This window comes from Eufriesea mexicana, unplaced genomic scaffold, assembly GCF_001483705.2.
Source record: "Eufriesea mexicana isolate 0111107269 unplaced genomic scaffold, ASM148370v2 scaffold325, whole genome shotgun sequence".
NCBI lineage: Eukaryota > Metazoa > Arthropoda > Insecta > Hymenoptera > Apidae > Eufriesea > Eufriesea mexicana.
Window position 1 is genome coordinate 1,337,542 of NW_016908500.1, and position 20,797 is coordinate 1,358,338.

The window sequence follows — 20,797 nt, forward strand, 5'->3', positions numbered from 1 at the left end:
GTTTTGTTTTGAAAATATTTGATATTTTTGAAAAAGTCCCAAAATGGGTATCGTTATAAAATGATCGATAAAATCATTTCAATAAAAAACAAAAGACCGAGTAAGTAACAAATCGTTACTATAACCTCTAAATTACATATTTATGTACGGTGTTTCGTTATAATATAAAAAGCAAACCAAAAATATATTGCTTCAAATATGACAATTCTGTTCCGTTCAACTTACACGCGAATTTCAAATTTGTTCGCTCGTTGTATAGAAACGAAACACAGAATACACGCTTTTTGCTACATACAATATTGACTGATATATATAGAATAAAACTAAACTGTCAGGCGTGCCAAATATATTTTCGGCGCCGAGTGGTGTACGTAAAATTCCAAAATCCCCAAATGGGGATCGTGGCAGCTAATGGGTTAAAGGGAGATTCTTGTAATCCGGCATAAGAAAATCGATTTTTTTTTTACATTTTTTCGAAGTATATATCACTTCAAAAATGTCTATGTAAAAGGATTTGTTTATCCCTTTTAGTGTCGAACGAAAGACGAGTGACTATGCGAAGATAACCGGACGAATTTACTGATAAAAATCAAACTAAGAATGATACTTAAAAAATTCAAAATGTAGCATATTACCGAAGAAAGGGAGAATAATGTAATGCCAATTGTGTTTCAATATTCATTGAAAATCGTACGAATAACATCGATATAAAACACGATGAAAAACACAGAAACAAGTTTCTCTTCTCGAAACAATATTTGCACATAAGAATAATCATCGTTTGATCACAGTTTTATGCAGGTCACGTAGTATGAAGTATAAGTATTACATTTTCGATCATTTTTAATAAAATAACCAATATCAGTCCTGAGAACGAAAGGATAACTCCATGGCACCAACCAGCATAGAATATAACAAAAAATTAAACCCGAAAACAATTTTTTAAATTCTTTTGCAATGAAATTAGACCGTTTATAACGTTTTATAAATTTATTTTGAGATAGAGCTTTCTCGCAATGCGAAGAATAAGGCGCCATCGCATACGCAACGATATATCGTCGTTGGCACTTTTCGCAAGTGTAGCGTACGACGATATATCGTCATCCGGCACTAAAAGGGTTAAATTCGTAAAATTAGCAAAGTTATACATATTTAAAGTGCGGGTAACTAAAACTTCAAACGCGTTTTTCTCGAAACCATATTTTTCGAACTGTCTAACGAGATATCGTGCATTTTAGTTGACCGATTGACTCAAAATTTGTAGGAGATGTTCACCGGATGTACCTTTATCCCATGAAGTACGGATTTCAAAATCTGACGCTTTTTTCTATTTTTGTTTACCACCCAAGGGACGAAAAGCACAAGGAAAATCGATATTTAAACTTCAGAATGCTGCCATTTTGTTAACTTTCAAAATTTCGCTGTTTTGGTGGTTCATGCTATAACCGTATTTAACTAATTAAGATGCTTTTTAGTTTTTTCGTTTTCAGATAACCACTTGGTCCAGAATCATGTCAGCCATTCGAGCCCGTTTTTAAAAACATGATTTACCTTTACCTTTCTAAAGGCTATATAATTTTCACAATTTTCAATAATTTTGTTAAAAAAAAAATGGAAGTATTTTCCAAATATAAATAAATCCGAGTGCTAAAACTGTGTATCAAAATGTATCATGGTTTCCTTAGAAAAAAATCCCAAATAAGTCGATTTTTATTGGCTTTATTCTAAGAATACCCCCTTAATTCTAGCGAGAAATTTCTTTAGAACGTAGCAACGAAGCTTTTTAAAGAACTCTGATAGAAATGAGCCTTCGTGCACTCAGCTTTGTCCATCTCTATTTAAGTCTATCCTTTATATCTTGAAACGTAATTGATTCTAAGTGAGGAAACATGTAGAATTCAGGAAAATTTCTCAGTTTTCGAGGGTGTTGCCTAGTGATGTCGGGACCCTTCGTGTTTCCATCAACCGTATGTCCATGTACCAGCCAACATTAATTACGCGGTCCGTTAGAACTAATGGTCATTATTGGCCACGTGTGCGTTTACCCGTTGATTCAGAGACCATGATCATACGCCATTTCAAAGGCTTAAAAGACACCATTTAAAATTTTAAAAAATCAACCTTACGTTAGAATGAAGTAATAAATTATCGATGGTATAATTATCACCCTGTAATGTGTATTTAAATATACTTACTTTACATATGATAAATTAATACTAAATTAGTTAACAATAATTAAAATGAAAATAAATAGGTATATAGGGTGTCGGTAAAAACCAAGATTTTTTAAATAGAATAATTTACAAAAGTTTTATACTTCTTTCCCTAAAATCTGTAAAGAAAAATATTTGATTCCGTTTAAGAAAACGAAGTTCTCCTTCAAAATTGACCTTAAAAGTGTGCAACGAATCAGAAATAAATAATACAGTTGTTTTTGACACTATGAAGTCTACAATTTTTGTTTGAAACATTTTTTATCGGAAAAGCTTGGGTTTTCAGATATTTTGCTAAGTTAAAATGGGACACCCTATGTATAATTACATTTCTATCTTAATTAAAGACAACATTAATTTTGATAAAAGCGACTGTTACATATTTTTAGTAATTAAAAACACAAAAATCTAAAGCCAGTTATTTTTACTCTCTTGATAATTCTGGAGTTAATGGTAAGCTAGATCAGTGGTTCTCAAACTTCTTTTTAAATATGGAACTGAATTTAATTAAAGGTATTGCAAATGAGTTCCAACATTTTACTTCATTTAATTTTCTCTTCTTTTTCTTCGATGTATAGGAGAATAATTTTCATATTAAAAAGATAAAAATCAAAATGAAAGTAAAAATTATTAAAAATACAGTGTAATTAATTTGAATATTCCTGAAATATTTGTAAAATTAAGCTTCAACTTCGTTGCTTTTTCTATTGGCTCACAGAGTCATATAGATAACATATGAGTGATGACATGATGATAATATGATGATTATAGACATCAAAAGGAGCCACAGGGCCCCATGGAACATAGTTTCGCAAACAATGGTCTGTTACCCCTGGAAAAAAGAATTTTTTGATTAAAATGATAATACAAAGTTATCTAAATATAAAATGCTATAATATAAACATAAAACAAGGTATGTTAGATTGATTTGATAAAAAGTGAAAACAAAACAAGAGAATAATTTGAACTTAATAAAATAGGTAGAATAAGCATTATTAACACTAAGTTTACGGACGCCTACCGTATTTCTACCTATTTCTACATATATTTCTACATATTTGACACCTGTCAAATTGATAGGTAAAGGAAACCACGTGTCTTTTTTTTAAGGATTAGTTTAATTTAAAAACAATTACAATATTAACAGTCTTAACCCATTCACTACGGCAGATTTTGATACGCAACGGCCGTACCGTACGACAGGAATTGAGTTACGATGTGCGCCATTTTTGTGAAAACAAGCGCCCCCCGTGTCAGAAAGCTAAACTACGTCGAGCGCCTATAGGTGCCCTCCATGTCACAAACGCAAAATTTCTAAGTGCCTATGGGCTCCCTCCGTGTCACAAACGCAAAATTTCGAAGCGTCCATAGGCGCCCTCCGAGTCACAAACGTAAAATTTTTAAGCGCCTATGGGCGCTCTCCGTGTCACAAACGAAAAACTCTGAGGGCCCATAAGCGCCCTCCGTGTCACAAACGCAAAATTTCTAAGGACCCATAGGCGCCCCCGTGTCACAAACGCAAAATTTCCAAGAGCCCATAGGCACCCCCCGTGTCACAAACGCAAAATTCTGAGGGCCCATAAGCGCCCTCCGTGTCACAAAAGCAAAATTGCTAAGCGTCCATTGGCGCCCTCCATGTCACAAACGCAAAATTTCTAAGTGCCCATAGGCGCCTTCCGTGTCAAAAACGCAAAATTTCTAAGAGCCCATAGGCGCCCTCCGTGTCAAAAACGCAAAATTTCTAAGCGCCTATAGGCGCCTACCGTACCCAAGAGGTTAATATAAGTTAACTAAATCTGTCACCATCGTATAATTGGAGCAACCTATCCGTCAAATTGACGAATTTTGGTTCCGTAAATCTAGTGTTAAGCTTATCCGAGATATTTTTGCCAGGAGTAGATAGTAGATATTCCGATATATCGCAAATTTAATATAGTCTGTTATGCTTAACACGTTGACTGCAACGTTGGTCATCCGTGACCAAAGCCTGTTTTTCCTCAGTGAAGCGATAGTGGTCAACGGTGACCACCAGAAAATGGATTAAATTCTTAACATAGAACAACCGACGATTGACGTATACCTACTTTTACCGGAAGGGTCAAAATGACTTGTTTCATAAATTCATAAGTCATTTGAAAAAAGACATAGCAATTTTCACGTTTTTATCTATTTTTCTCTTTTCTGAGCGAAAATTGAATATAAACTGAATAACGACAGTAATATAATAACAATAATTTAAAAAATAATTACGCATAAAAGTCAAAGACACTTTTTGCAAGTTACAATTATTATAGCAGAGCATCTACCACAGACTCGTTTATGACATGTACCACAAATATTGTTCGTTTTGTTATTAGTACAATATGCTATTTTACTGACCTGGAAAACTGTGGAAATGCAGTGGAAAACTTGCGATCCTACATAATATATGTCTTCTATAGCAATTTTGTACAACGTACATGTACGAAAATACACCTAATTCTGTTTTTACACGATAGATACGTTCCCGAAGAATACGTGTAAAAAAAATTCGTGTAAAAAAATATATTGCATCTATGGAGAAATAGAAGATTGGTTCCAGCCCCAAGAAATCAGCAAAAATAGTACAATAAACCATGAGTTTTCATGTTAGGATCTTAAACATTTTATTTCATAAAGATTGCACATGTATCGTACGAAGTAAATTATCATTTGAAAAGGAAAAAAACATGTCACTAATTCATGAACACAAAAATTAGACAAGATAATACGAGTTACACGTAAAAAGATTTTATTCGTTGTCATTTTTTGACAATAAACGCATACGTTTGCGTAAGACTGCAATATTACTGCTATCGCTAGAAATGTCTTGGTTATCGTTTTCGTGCTCCATTGCTGAAATTCTTTCTGTAATCTCTTGAACAAAATTAGGACTAGCCTCCTGTGGTGCCGATGTTTCAGTGGATTTAAGAACGAATTCGGTAATTAATCGTTGTGTTTGTGTTTTGGCTAGGCCAAAAATTTGGGTCGATCGTGTTAAATCAAAATAAGTCGTGTAAAAAGAGAATTAAATTTTTGTCCTAATTCGTGTTAAATCAAAATCGTGTAAAAGAAGTTCGTGTAAAAACAGAATTGGGTGTACATCGATCGTGATGAATCAAAGGAAGTCGTGTAAAAAGAGAATTAAATTTTTTTCCTAATTCGTGTTAAATTAAAATCGTGTAAAAGAAGTTCGTGTAAGAACAGAATTGGGTCTATACTTAGTTTTCTACAAATGTATTTGAACTATGCAAAGTTAATATGAGAAACTTCTAAAATCACAAGTTTACCTAAGTTCCGTGGGGGGTCAAAATGACTCATCTCGGTATATGGAGGTATACTGCGTAAAATTTTACAGCAAATAGACAAAAAAAAAGAAAACTGCTTTACAGAATTAATTATTTGCATATTTTAGAAAAAGTCATGCAAAATTTTAGGAAACAAAATGTATTGAAAATGAATACTAATTATAAGAAATGCCAAACAAGTCATTTTGACGCTCCTTGGTAGATCTAGTGTTAAAATAACGTAAATATCCTCTATTAAAAGATTTAAAACAACCCATATAACTAGGATATAGTATAAAACACAAAAGGCATCGTTTAACTATCAAAAATTTAAATTAACCACTTACGCTGGCAAGAAATTCGCAGACGCGTGTGCCAAAACGGTCCAATGTTTCTGTGACACTTGCTTAACGACGTGTATACCACGTCGTTGGCGATTCTGCGACAAAAGCATTACGACGTGCCTTGCACGTTGTTTAGCGTCCTACCGTATCGAATCCCTTCGATGTCCTAAAACGCTTATCACGCGCCAAATTAATATTGCGTGACTAGTTGTAATATTAAGGATCCAGAGTGTGTGGTCAAAAGAGAGTGTTTATTTATAGAAAAGTATAGAATAGTTATAATGGAGACGTTGAACGGAGTACCGTTTCGAACACGCGTTTATATGCGTAAGTAAGATGTTTCAAGGATCGGTGTCGAAGACGAACTGATTTCTCGAATTTGATCTATGCCGTGTCTCGTCGTGTCCTGTCCGGTGTTTTCTCCAGTTTAGTTCTGATTGGGCAAAATAAACGTTGGTGATGGAAAAGTAAGGAGTTTTAATTGGACAGAGGGTGTGACGGAAGGACCTTTGGCTAAGGAGTAGGAAACTGTCAAGGAGCCGATTTTTGATGGTCAATGACGTGATTTATAAGTGGTGTGCGTCCGTCGTTTGGGTCTGTCACACGTGGGCCCATCTGTCGAGTCTGGTACTTGTAAAAATTCCTAAACTTTGCTTTACCTTTGTAAACTTAATCCGCTAGAACGGCGATGAGACATATCTAACCTCCGGAATTGCAGTCGCGGTATAAAATATAAAATAAACCGTTAGGTCTGTTAAAAGTGTAAGCCTTAGAATAAAAATCATGTTATAAACACGTTCTCCGGGACGGAACACACGTCTTTCCAGCGCAAGTGGTTAATCAATTTAACAAATGGATTCCCAAAAATGAAGCTTCCTCTATGACAAAAATTTGATTTCACGTTTCCTGCTCAGTTGCACAACTTCGCAAACACCCTGTACATTCGTTATCCCAACAGAAAATCGTATTTTCCATTAACGTTAATGCTGTGAGTAACGAATGAGCCTTAGGACGAGAGAGGAGGATTAAAAATGACGATCGTCTGTTGGAATTGATTTCAGTGCCGTGAGATAGGATACGAGACGCACGAGGAGATTCTCCGAGTGCTGGACGAGCTGCATACCACGATGAAAACGTACCAGACATACCAGACGGGGTCACGGCAAGCGGAAACGAAGCTTCGTGTAGCGGAACAACAACGCAGCAAGCTCGAGGTGGCGAACGCCCCGCCCGAGAAGCTCGCGCGCAGCAAGAAATACAAGCTCATGGAAAAGGAAGTGAACAAGGTAGGTTGTATGACGTGGAATCAAGGCCAGGCCGGGTGCTCTCGATGCTCGTATTCCTCGATCCTCTCCATTCTCTCTTCAGCTTACCGTCGTCTCTCTTCTCTTCCTCTTCGCCACTCTGACCCTGCCAGGGTCGAGTGTGCTTCAAGTCGCGCTGGTATCGATTTCCGCCACGTTCTTACGTCGAGGATACGTGAACCGAGGCCAAGCCTCTCTGTGTATACTCTCGTTGAATAAAGCACGGTTTCATTCATCTCGCTGTCAAAATTTCACGCCTTACCATCAGTTTTAGAGAACCTCCTTGTACCCTGTACTTGATGCGTTCAGGCTAGGCCGTAGAGGTTCGAGGATACAGGCGTCTCAGTCTTGCACGTTCTACAATTTTTCTTCCGGCCTCAGATGCTGCTGGGATAATGCTTACAGTGTCCTGAATGGAAATATTTGCAATTCGTGTAATAAATGGGATTGTTAGACGGTAACGAGATTTATCGAGAGCTTCGAATCTATTTCAGACTTTGATTTTAAACGCTACATTGGAATATTTGTTGGGTTTATAGACGCGTAGAGTGTTCTGTAAAATATTCGTTACATTTGCCATTTTTCTGATAATTTGAAGCAATAATTGTAAAGGGTAATAGGAAATCTCGAGGTTGTGGATTTTCTATTAATTTATTATCTTCGAAGATTAATCTACTCGGAATAAATTGCCTTTAAATTTATGCTATTTTAGACGGAAGTATTTCTAACTTTTTTTATCGAAATAATTAGGGAAGAGAATTTTTTCTGGGAAATAAATCCTTTCCTTTAGCTTTCCCAAAACTTCAATTTCATTTGAAATATCGAAACCAAATTGACAATGTCTGATACTACAATTAACATTCTGTAATATATATCTAAATGTAGTATATATAAATAGTAGTAATGAGAGTAAACAGGTACTGTGTCAATAAAAATCAGTATTAATTTTTCTAAAAATAATTGCACGTTTTTGATAACTACAAAAATGAAAAGCCTGAAATTTTTGGTATAATTTGAGAATCTTAATGCTAATGAAAATAAAACTGCGATTTATAGAAATATCGAAATAGTTCTAATCTCGTTGTTACTTGCAGTAAAAATACCAGTCTATAATTAAAACCACTTCAAATCCATGGAACAGATATTATCATATAACAAGATATAGTCATTAAACTATTACCGTGTACTACTTGTGAAATTGTTCTTATGAAAACGTTAAACAATAAATAAAAAAGAAAAATCCATGACTAATGCACATCAAATAAACTTTCTTATTTAATAAATATGTATCTGCTTGAAGTTATGGTACTGCTGTAACATGCTCTAACGACCCCCTAACAACTCTCTGACTACTCTTACGAGTCTAACGACTCTCACGACTTTCTACCTGACTCTCCACTCCGATCCAGTATCTCTTCAATAACTCTGTCAACGATTTCGTCATCAATTAGTACAGTGGAAGTCAAAATGATATTTTCCAGCTACTGGAACATTTATTTCCCTTCTTCGAACGATCTTTGGACCCTTTTTTTGTGGGCGTAAAATAGTGTCTTCTAATTCTTCCAAAAAGTCATAAGTGTCCATGTTAATATACCCATTTAGAATAGTTTTGACTGGCATTTAACCTTTTAGGTACGATACGTCACTATAGTGGCTTTCGTGCAAAGCATCAATTTGAACGGTACACCACTATAATGGCTTCCGGGGTTATCCTAATTTTGTATGGTATTATACGTTTTCCGTTTTATTTCTCATCTATTTCGACTAAATCACATTTTCCGTCATATCATAAAACCGTTAAAATCAAAAGAACGTTGCAAATTTGTGTAGCGTGCAAAAAGAAAATGGCGAAGGTCGCGGTACTTACGTTCTTTCTGGGAGACAAAATGGCAGGCGAGCGCACCGTACCTAAAAGGTTAAATTAAAACCAGATCCTTGGGTTAACGTCTAACAAGGAGACTGTGAGGCCTTCGGGTCACCAATTTAGTTCAAATTTTGCAGGATCGTAGAGTTAGTTCCCCTGATGGTGAAGATATATGATTATAGCTATCACTACTCAATAATTTTTAAGATATTTACAATTGAAACCTTGTCATTTAGTTCACCGTTTAATTCAGTTCTGTTCAGAATCATTCCAATGTAATGGTTGAGTGGAGTGACAAGCAGATTAGTTTTCATACGCGTTAGGTTAGGTTAGAATAACACTCAAAACAGAAATGGTAATGGGAATAACTTCATATAATTTAGGCTTGGTAGCGAATGGGTTAATATACTCTATTACACATCATATGTCTATTGTTGTTACCTGAATTTTGACTATAAAACAATCTATAATTCATCTACGATATTTCATTTATATTTTTACTTATCACTATTACTAAATAGTCCTTAATAAAGTCCTTGTAAGTTCCTGTCCTTATTAAGTCTCGACATAATCGAAATTCAAAATGGATTTGTGGATAATACGTTTGTCTCTTAGCGACCATATCTGTCTTCGTCAACTATCGTAGGCCGAGTTAGCGTTCTTGTAAAAGCTTAATAAATCTGTAACTACGGCAATGCCAGTCTACTGCATTGACTGTGATTGCACAATTTCGCTTCTCGTTATACGGCTTCAAATCACGATTCTTCTCAATCACGTGTTTCTATACAATGAACAACGTCCTATTCTACAGTATCTTGAGTCTTCGCCATGCTAATAGTTGCCTGATTACAAATTGATTTATTACGACCTATATAAACCTGTAGTAAAGAGTATAACTGAATTCAAGATGACATTCCTTCCATACAGAAATTATTGTTCATTGTAGTATAAAGTGTAGGATAATAAAAATAAGTTTGCATAATCAATATATTATTAGTTAGCACAATGTACTTACATATCTGTTTAAGTTTCTAAATTTAATTATTTATTTATAATAATGGGAATTGAGAGATTTGATATATTATTCTAGGTTTGAAAATTGTCATTTACTATATGAAGTACATCTAAGTCTTTTATAAATATTTATTGATATTTCAATTTATTAATATATATTAATGTATATTGCACATTATTATTTATTATATTATATATTACATATCATTTTAATTAATATGTAGGTATTAATAACTTATCCTTGAAATACAAAAAGAGCCAATATGTATATTATGTTATGCTTTCTATTAAATTTTAATATTATTTGGTGTTTAATTTGATGTGTAATTTATCAATCAAAAATAATAATGAATCATAGGAATATTACATTCATTTGTTTTTTGTCTATTAATAATAGATATAATTAATACTTTAATTAAATGCAATTCTAATATACACACAACTATCAAATATAATTCACACATTCTCATGGTATGATAGACCATCTCTATGCTTAACTGTTTGTTTTATATGATACGTTACATTTGGTTCAGAACCAAATAACCTTTTTCCACTGAGAAATAATCTTCTGTAGTTTTTGTATTTTTTTGCACGACATAAGTGCTTTTTAATAGCTATAACATAACCCTTTTTAAAAATCTCTGGAAATCTTAATTACTTAATTATATTTTTGTTTCATGTATTAAAAAATTAGCAGCCATCTTTACATTTAATGTTTCATTACTTATGATAAAATTTGACTAATTAATACTTTTAAATATCCATTAATTACAATTTATATATTCTTACCAGATTGTTCTTGCAAACATTAAAAACTTACAAAACACTTTTCAGATATCTGATTGCTTGGTAAATCATTTTTTGAAATAATATAAGGAGATAGCTTCATTTTACAATGGTATTTAACTTGATAAACACTAAACAAATTAAATATTGTTGTTAGTAACAAAGATATAAAGCAACTAAATACACAGAACAAAACATGTTTTAGTTTGTCATCCAGAAAATGTGTGTTAATTTAAGGACTAACCATCTATCACCCAAATCACCTAAAAATATTTAAATAAATAAGAAATAAGTATTTTAAATGTATGGAAATGTTTAAGAATTTTATAATTATTGATATATTATATATGTGATATATCATTGATATATTAGTTTGAAATTTATTTTTTACTATCTTTTATTTAAGATGATTAAATAATGATCACTGTAAAACTTATAATTCAGTTATACTCATTATAGCATAAAATAGTAGCAGTAATTTAGCTTTGCAAATGACATACAATAACTGTATGTCACTTTTATTTGAGAACCTAGATATACATAGTATATCATGCTAAAAAAATTAGGATTCAAAGGGTGGACACATTTCTCTAAAATTGAAATTATATTATCGTCAAAAAATTAATTAATATTGTTAACATCAAACATCCTAATTCAAATTCCTTATGCGAATTAAAACATTTTATTAGAATGTTTCAAAGGAGAATCTCATAAAGGCAAGTAATACTTGAAAAAATTGATTGAACACATGTATGCTCTTTATTCTATAGAGGAAGGCCAAATATCAAGAAGCGAAGCTGAAGGCTCTAAAAGCAAGAAATGAGTACATTCTGTGTCTCGAGGCATCTAATACAACAATACATAAATACTTTGTGGACGACCTCTCGGATCTCATCGATGTAAGTTATAATAAAAGAATTAATTTTTTATATATATTATATTTCACTATTTCACATATGTACTCATCTATATCTTAGCAAATACTTGTTAGATTAACGTAGAATACGTATTGATGTAATCAATTAGAATATCTTTATTTATTTTTATAATATTTATGTATCTTTTATAGTTATCTTCATTTAAGCTCTTGCAGTGTTATCCTATGAGACACCTTTTACTAAGATCTTAAAAAAGAAATATAATTCAGTGTATTTTATAGTGAAAGGAATTAATGATTACTAGTTTAATTTTGTAAATACAAATTGATTTTTATTGTCTATATGTATAATATAAGCATCTGATAACATATGGATGAGGATATTGGATTAATATATGATGAGATTTATTATATCAAAAAATGTTTCAAACAAAGATTGAATGGTTTCAGAAAAACTTCATAAGTGTTTCTTATATAGATGCAAAGGAACTTTGCTTTCTTAAATAAATTACATATTTTTTAATATAATAATTAATGCAACTCATTTTTCTCTTTCAAAACTCACTTATGACTATTACTTTGAAAGCTATCTTAATTTTGATATTAAATAATAATACACATATTTAATTATATAATTATATAATTAGTAATTATTTTTGAATACGAACTTTAGAATAATAAATGTGTCGCTAATGCCAACCTAATACTGAAATTAAAATATCTTCCAAACTAATGATCTTTTGCCATAAATAGCTTAATAGTTTTTTATATGCAATGATGAATTGCATGACGTATTTAAAGATTCATGATTCCATTTAAGGAAAGAGTTGATCTTCATGTTTTCTACGTCATCATCCAAGAAAAATTTAATCGCATCAAATTATGTGCCTCTTAAAACTATTTAACTGTTTTATTTTGCTTGAAGCATTTTTTAATATCATCAGAAATTTCAAAGATAAGGTAATGGGTCAATTTAAATGAATCATTTTATATATACCTTCCATAATGTTACTTATTCATATAACTAAAAATCATGCTTGTCTTTCTTACAATATTTTACAAATTGTTCTTGAAGGAAATGATTTCAATAGTTTTATTGTAAAGATTTTAGTATTACATTATGATAAAGGTTTTAGTATCTCAACATCTTTAAGTAAAATAATATAATAAAATTCATTAAATAAAATCTAATTATGATTTTATTATAACCATAAAAATCTCATAATATAGCATAATATGCACAAGTATAATAGCTACTGTATAATATTGTAATTTGCAAATTCCTCACAAAAATATATATTCTTAACGCCTTTGATACATATTCAATTGAAATAAAATTCTAAAATAAAACTTTTATTGAAAGCATATTATCTCTAATTTAAGTTTTGTAGAAGATTAATAATTCTAGAGATAATCATATGAACAGATCTGTGATAAAGATCTATATCTACTTTAATCTATCTACATATAAAAAAATTCAACTGTTTACAAAATTAACTAATTTATCTCTTTATCTTTCTGACTTTATTCACTTATTGATAAACAACATGAAGTATTTTTTTAATATCTATCAAGTATAATCGGAAAACAATAATAATTTCTTTTCAAACTAAAATTAACCAGAATCAAACTGCTCAGGTTTGTTCGAATTTACCTAATTTAAAATAATTTCTTTTTTTGTTAAAAATTATTTTATTATAATATGAAGCAGTCGATCCCACAACATATAACGTATTTCAAAATATAACACATTTTCAAAATACACGGTGTTTCAATTAAAAGAACTAAATTGAAAGAAATGTTTCCTTTATCTTTAACGATACAAAAAATATTCATGACATAACTTAAAATTCGGAAGAGAAAAATAGTACCATTTTTGATTGATACAATTATTTTTACCTCCATAAAATAATATCATCTAGAAAAAAATTAATAACAGATATTACATATTATTTCAAAGTTAAAATCTAACTAAACCGATGTTTTGTCACTTGATTTATGATAAAATGATAGATACTGTGACAAAACAAATTAAAGATCAAAATCGAATTCAAGTATTTTTTTTAAACCAGTTTAAGCCCATTAATATTAATATATATTTCAAAGAAGTTAAATGAAGAAAAAATGGCAACTTTTCATTAATGTGAAAAATTTTAATTAAAGAAAAAATAAATTTTCAAAGGAAATTTATTATGATGTATATTATTATGTAAAATTATTGTGATGTATAAAAACTTAACAAATGATACTTGTCAGTTAAATATGCATTACATAATATAGTTATATCCAAGTTATACAGAAAATCAAAAAATTAGAGAAATAAGCTAACAATTTAATAGATACCCAAACAGAATAATGACTAAAGATATGAATTTTTTGATTCATAGGAAATCATATGGTCTTTTGCATTAAATAAAATTATATATGTAAGATTACTGCTTAATTTAGAAAAGGAATTTAATAAAACTGCTGTAAAAGATTTAAAAAAGAGGTTAATAAATTTGACTTATTTTTGAAAATAAATTAAGAAAGAGAAAAAAAATGTTTAACAATAACCAAAAATATATTAAATGTGATAAATCATTAGTACTATTTCCAAGAAAACTGTAGACATTGAAAACGTTATTAAGAATTAACTATTACTCTATAACATTATCTATAACATTAATATTTCTTCTATATTTATATTAGATTATATTATTAGATTTATATTATTTATAACATTACATTTAAAAATTTGATTCATCATTGACATGTAACAATAATTATTTTCCAGAGTCGCATATGTAATCCTGCTCAAGTGTCTTAACACACCCTAGTTAATTTTAATGAGATCCAATTGTGTAGTATAATTATAATCTGTCAATTACATTTACCTTTCACTAAAATTGTTAATATATATTAACAGCAAATACTTCCTTTATTTTATAAAGTATTGAATAAATTTTCCTTGTTTTTATCTTTTGATAATTCTTCAATTTTGTTTCAGATATGAGATAAATATAATAACAACTGTACTAAAACTTGGAATGTATATATGCGAGATTCTAGAGAAAAAAAAAAAAACTTGGCATTGAAATGTAGAAATTTTCAGGAATAAAAGAGGATAATTAAGTTAGCTCTATACATTATTCACAAAAATAAAATGTGTTGAGATATTACATGAAAATAAGATAAAGTGATAATTTTATTGGAATATTTAATTATATAAAAATAATAATAATAGCATAAAAGTTCTGTTAAGCATTTTAAGTGATCAGTAACTGATATGATACAAAATTTGTTGAAGAATTTTTCACTATTAAAATATACAATATTAAAAGAAATTTCTAGTCATATTTCTATTCAATTGCTACTTATATTTTGTCTCAAAAAATGTAATCATCTTGGCAAACTTACATATACACTTAAATGAAAGATTGTATTTGGAAATTTATTTAAACAACTATACTCAATTTCTGGCATCTTCTACCTTTCACGTTCAAGTATATATGAGAAAGTATTTCTATCTAATAAAATCTCCTCTTACTTAAGTGTAATACATCCTTAATAGGTCACATAGCACAGAACATATAAAAGAAATTTTCACCATTCTAAAAAGAGAAAATGTAAAAATTATTATTAGTTGCAAAACTAATTTCAGATTATTGAAAAAGTTAGCATCGAACCAGAGTTCACCCAATATCGTAGAATATTACAATTGTTACATAACCTGTTTTGCAAGTCAAAAGAAGTTTATTGCACAAATCACGTTATTTTCCCATTATGTTCTGGACTATTTGTTACGACAATTCAGAACCTCCTAACATGGAAGATAGTCAAATGTGTATTTGGCACGCGATTTCTGGGCTAATTGCAGTAGCTTAAAGATGACTTAAGACAGCACTGAACAGGCTTCTTGATACCATACACATGACCCAATAGTGGGACACTAAATCAACTGAAAATCCTAATCAACTTTCCTAATTGTTACAAAACCATTAAGTAAGATGTATATAAACCCCATTGTAAAACATCTATTCATTAATAAGGTGTTCCAATTAAGAGATCTGGTCATTGTTTTAGTAGTCTATCAAGTATCATGATTATTTAATAGAAAATTTCTCAGTAATAATTTTCATTACCTTTAATATAAAATTACATGGTCTGTATGTATTGTGGAATTTAATTGTGAATTTATTTTTAATTGTGATTGTAAAATGTTTTAATTGAAGTATGATCATTAACTTATATATGAGTTTCAGATAGAATGTTTATCCTGGAGTAAGGACTTATATTTGTATCTAATATCAGTGTTGTATTACAAATACTTTCTTTTAATTGTTGGATATGCTATTGAACTAATGTAATATATAATCAATATCATATGTATTAACAAACATTTGCTCTGTAGCAAAGATATAGATATTTGGCAATAAAAGTGATATTATGATTTGATGCCAACAGTGATATTAAATTTAAACATTTATAAAAAATATGTATAGGTACTTTGAAAAGTTTTTAAATGATATTCTTAATAAAAGATGAATATCAGGATCATCTGATAATAGAATTGTCTCTTTTAATATAACTTTAATATTAGAAATTAAACAATAATAGACAAGATCAGAGGTAACAAGGTCCCATCTCATAGTTACAAATTCAGATTTTTAAACAGATGGAATTTGGACAACATAAATCAAATTAGAATTTGAGATAAATTATATAAATATATATAAGAATATATTTTACGACAGACTTTAAGTAGAAAATTATACAATATTCTCTAAGTCCAATTTAAAACTCTAAATTTGATTTCAAATATTATGCTGCGACAAACTTTGTTCTAATTAAAAAAAATGTAGGAAATTCTCCATCTCTTATCAGTAATAATAAGTGGTTTCCTTTGTTATTGTATATTATATCACTAGCCAGTATCACTTTTACTATTCATGTCACATGATGTATCTTCCTAATCATATCTCATCAATTCCATCGTCATCATCTTCTACACATAGTTATGATGTACATGTGTAAGATATATCAAATTATTACTAACATGAAATAACAATAATACTAAAGGTCACTGCAATGTCAATACCTTTCTGTCTTGAAAACACATAACATTAAGTCAGTTGCTATTAATGTACCAAGATTAAACTACTAACATTGTAATTATCAAACATGTTTTCTATCGTCGATGAGGTCATTATTTAAATAATTTCCAGTTCTGCTAAGTAACGTTTCCCGAGATGGTCTTTAATTAAAGTACAGATTAAATTGTATTGGTTGGTCAAGGTCATTTGGTGACACAGAATGCTTTTACTTGATGAAAAGCTATTATATTTTATAGGATTGACTTATATTTATGAAAAATCTCAAGCACTCTTCTCTCCTCAAAGGATGTACAGATAGATCCACTTTAATTTATAAATGTAGTTATCTCTAATACTGTTCATTAAGCTAAAAATGCTTTAAATTATGTTTGTTCTGTTGCAAGGAGAAAGTAATTTAATAAAATTAGTTTCTTTGCAAGTAGACGCGTAAAGGACAAATGAAGGTCACCGATATTTTTTAGAACAGAATCACATGTATATAGATACACTAATCGATGTAGTTGGTCATTTTTTTGAAAAAATACTATACCACATATAAGGAGACACATGATTAGGAGAAATCTTAATTTTCATATTGCGAATTAATGTTTTTAGTGCGCGCATGTGTATCTGCATACGTTTTATTAGCATGTGGTAGCTTTATTTACAGAATGATAAAGGATAATGAGACAAAATAAAATTGTATTCTGAACTGGTCGCGCCATCAAATATGTTTATTAATTCCAATTCGCAATTACTTCGCAATCAGTTTACAGAATTAAAATTTAAATATTTCTAAATTAATGATTTCTGAATTAATGATTTTTTGTTATATACAGGGTGGACCATGTAACATAGCCGCCTCAATTACCTTCGATTATTTAGTTATTGCGAAAACGATAAAAAATTATTTTGCTGTGACGATAATGACACTTGATATTTTTTAAGTTAATTATGTTGCAAAAAATAGAAAAAATCGAAAAATAAATATAAACTATAATAATTTATAAGATGGAGAATATATTGAATATAGAATAAAATATATTGTCGGAATTTTTGTTACAGTGGGATGATAGAGCATTAAAAATTAAACAATTTTTGTATGAAAAATTTGTTCGTATTTTGTATTGGTAGAACATGATATTTAAAAAGCGAGAAAAGCACTGTAAATATTAAATTATTAAACTCGTTATTAAATATTAAAATTATTAAACTCGTAGTGCATGACCTAAATCAGTACTATGTATATTGAAAGTCATAGTTTGGCCCTATTTATTATTTATTTATTATTTACTCGTTATTTATAGTTTACTATTAATAAATAATAAATAATAAGTTGGGCCAAACTATTGGTCTAGAATTGGTCTATAGTATTGGTCTAGGTCATGCACTACGAATTAAACTCGTTTGGGCTGAATAGGTTAACCTTCAATTGGTGACGTATCTTTCTACTATAGTATATATAATATAATATAGTATTTATTATTAATCTCCAATCAAAACATTAAAAGACACTAAGAGATTAATTTATTTTTCCTTAAATCAGTTTTTTGCGAAATTTTTCACCGTGAAATTTAAATAGAACACCCTGTATATATAGAGTCGTATATATCGATTTATGACATAAATCATTGTCTCTTAACTTTTTCGGGGTAACGATATACTTTAAAACTAGTTAGGTTGTTACAGCACACTATATTGAAAAAAAAAATGTATTTAAAATTTTTGAAATGATATATTAACTATATAACATCGGCAAAAAGTATTACTGTATAGGCAACCAATACTGATTTTTACAAATTTTTTCATCATAGCAATTAGCTAATACAGGAATCATATTTCTCAAAATGTTACATATTTTTATCACTTATTTACCACATATTTAAAATATCCTCGTGACATTGGTTGAGAAACACAAAAAAATCATGAAATGCATTGAACGTTAATTTTAAGATTCAAAATACAGATATTTATAAAGTCCAATCCAAAGTTAGTACACCCAGTAAAAAAATTCGTTTATTCTGGTAATAAAGTTACTAACATATCTAAATACACTAAATATTAGAATACTTCAAAATACTAAATGTTCTGTTACTATGCTTAACACTTAATATTTAAATGTACTTAATAAAAATTGCTCGACGAACTGATTCTATTTTTCTTTTTTTTTTTTTAAATAATATTCTCAATGGGGTTTAAGTATCGTTTATTTTTATATCACTGTGATTATTACATTTAATTTCTTAAATGTATATCCGCAATATAAGATGATGACCAGTGAACACGTGATGTCCTTGTGGCCATGTTGTTACCATGACAACGGACAAAATGTCCGCTGTGGCGCTAAACGTGTTAAATTAGTTACGAGAAATCGGACGCAAATTTTTTTAAACCAGTGTTTGTAAATTGATTCTTGTTACGGAGGTGTTTATGTACATATCTCAGATACTTGATGACTATGTTGGAAATGTAGTAACTAACTTGTTGGTAATAAATTGATAATAAAATCATCTTTTTATTCATTTTTTTATTTATATAATATATTTCTTTACATAAATAACTTATTTATCCATAATCTGCATATGATCCATTTAACGTGGAATTTATGTAACGAGTAAAATTCCCCGTCATTACATACTAATTTGGCTTCGTAACTTAAATCTTCGTATCAAATACAAAATATTTTATAACTACGAAACTAATCATATTCGAACCTATGTTTATCAAGACTTTTTTACTTGTTTTCACCAGTATTACATGCCCTTGAAATTTGGCACCAACTTTTTGAGCCACCCCTGTATAATCGTATAGGGTGTCCCAAAATTCTCGCAAGATTTGAATTTGTGCAGTAAAGTGTTGCCAACGAAAAAGAAAAAGACAGCGTGATAGCTGACAGTTTAAGGTTATTAACCCTTTGGACTCAAAGATTTCTTCGTTGTGAAGATGCAATTCGTAGCTCTTCTTAGATTTTCATAAGCTCACTGATACTATTTATGCTAAGATTAAAAAAAGAAAATCGTGAATTTGCGTGAGAAACGAACGAATAGAATAATTTTATTTTGATGTTCTTAATATAATTATCATCATCCATTATTTAAGTTATAGCATTAAAAAAAACAGTGACTGAGAGTCACCTCTCGAGTGCAAAGGGTTAAAAATGGCGTGCTACGCGAAAGAACAGCGCGTCTTCATTGTTGAGCAATATTTACAATTTTTAAATAGAAACCTGTGTTTTCTATCAAAATTATTTCTTACGCGAATTTTAGAACGGTGGTGGATACTTTATGAGGAAAGGTGAACCTATTATATACACTGTCTCTGACCAGTCAAACTCGCATTCCTCTCAAGAGACTTAGGAGTTCCGTCTGGATTACGTCGTGTCTACTAATGGAGGAAGTAGGTGTTCTGGAAATTGTCGGTTTTTTGCCGAAAATGAGAAACAATAAGCTCGAAATAGAAACGTCTACATTTGACACTCTGCACGCGCTAGCAAGCTGTTTTACACAAAGTAGAATAGAGAGAAGACATGCAGTCCCAGGAAATGGTTCAGATGCTTTTGCATCTATTATGGAGGCAAAAATACTATCGAAGCACTTTTGAAATCTACTATTGAAGCACTACTGTACTGTGTAGAGCTCAGAGGATTATACTTAAGACGACACCAAAGGAGATATTCTATTTGCTTCGCATGACTTTGCCTTTGATGTTCTTGAAACCTATATTTCTGGCATAGATGTAAGATAAGTTATTCTACTTGTCTTACGTTAGATAATTATATTAAATTAATACTCGTGTCTACGCCAGTGCTTTGGCGTTCTATTTCACTTGGGTTTGACGTGTCTTGTCTATTACCTTTGTTGTGCGATGCGATGTAATTCTATTTGTAGATATGACATTTCTAGCCAATAGCGAAAATTCGTTTGATCTATTTTTACTCTGTGTTAGAGACTATATCAGGGACTGTTTTAGGAACTGTGTTAGGAACTGTGTTAGGGACTGTGTTAGGGACTGTGTT

At 30.2% G+C, this 20,797-nt stretch overlaps 1 protein-coding gene across 1 annotated transcript in view; it reads left to right on the plus strand.

The window, feature by feature from the left end:
• LOC108556116 (SLIT-ROBO Rho GTPase-activating protein 1) overlaps window positions 1-20,797 on the plus strand; it is a 60,385-nt gene that overhangs the window by 21,966 nt on the left and 17,622 nt on the right. Inside the window, exons 3-4 of the mRNA XM_017912073.1 lie at window positions 6,924-7,148; window positions 11,601-11,729. Coding sequence (XP_017767562.1) covers window positions 6,924-7,148; window positions 11,601-11,729 — 354 coding nt within the window. The remainder of the gene's footprint in view (window positions 1-6,923; window positions 7,149-11,600; window positions 11,730-20,797) is intronic.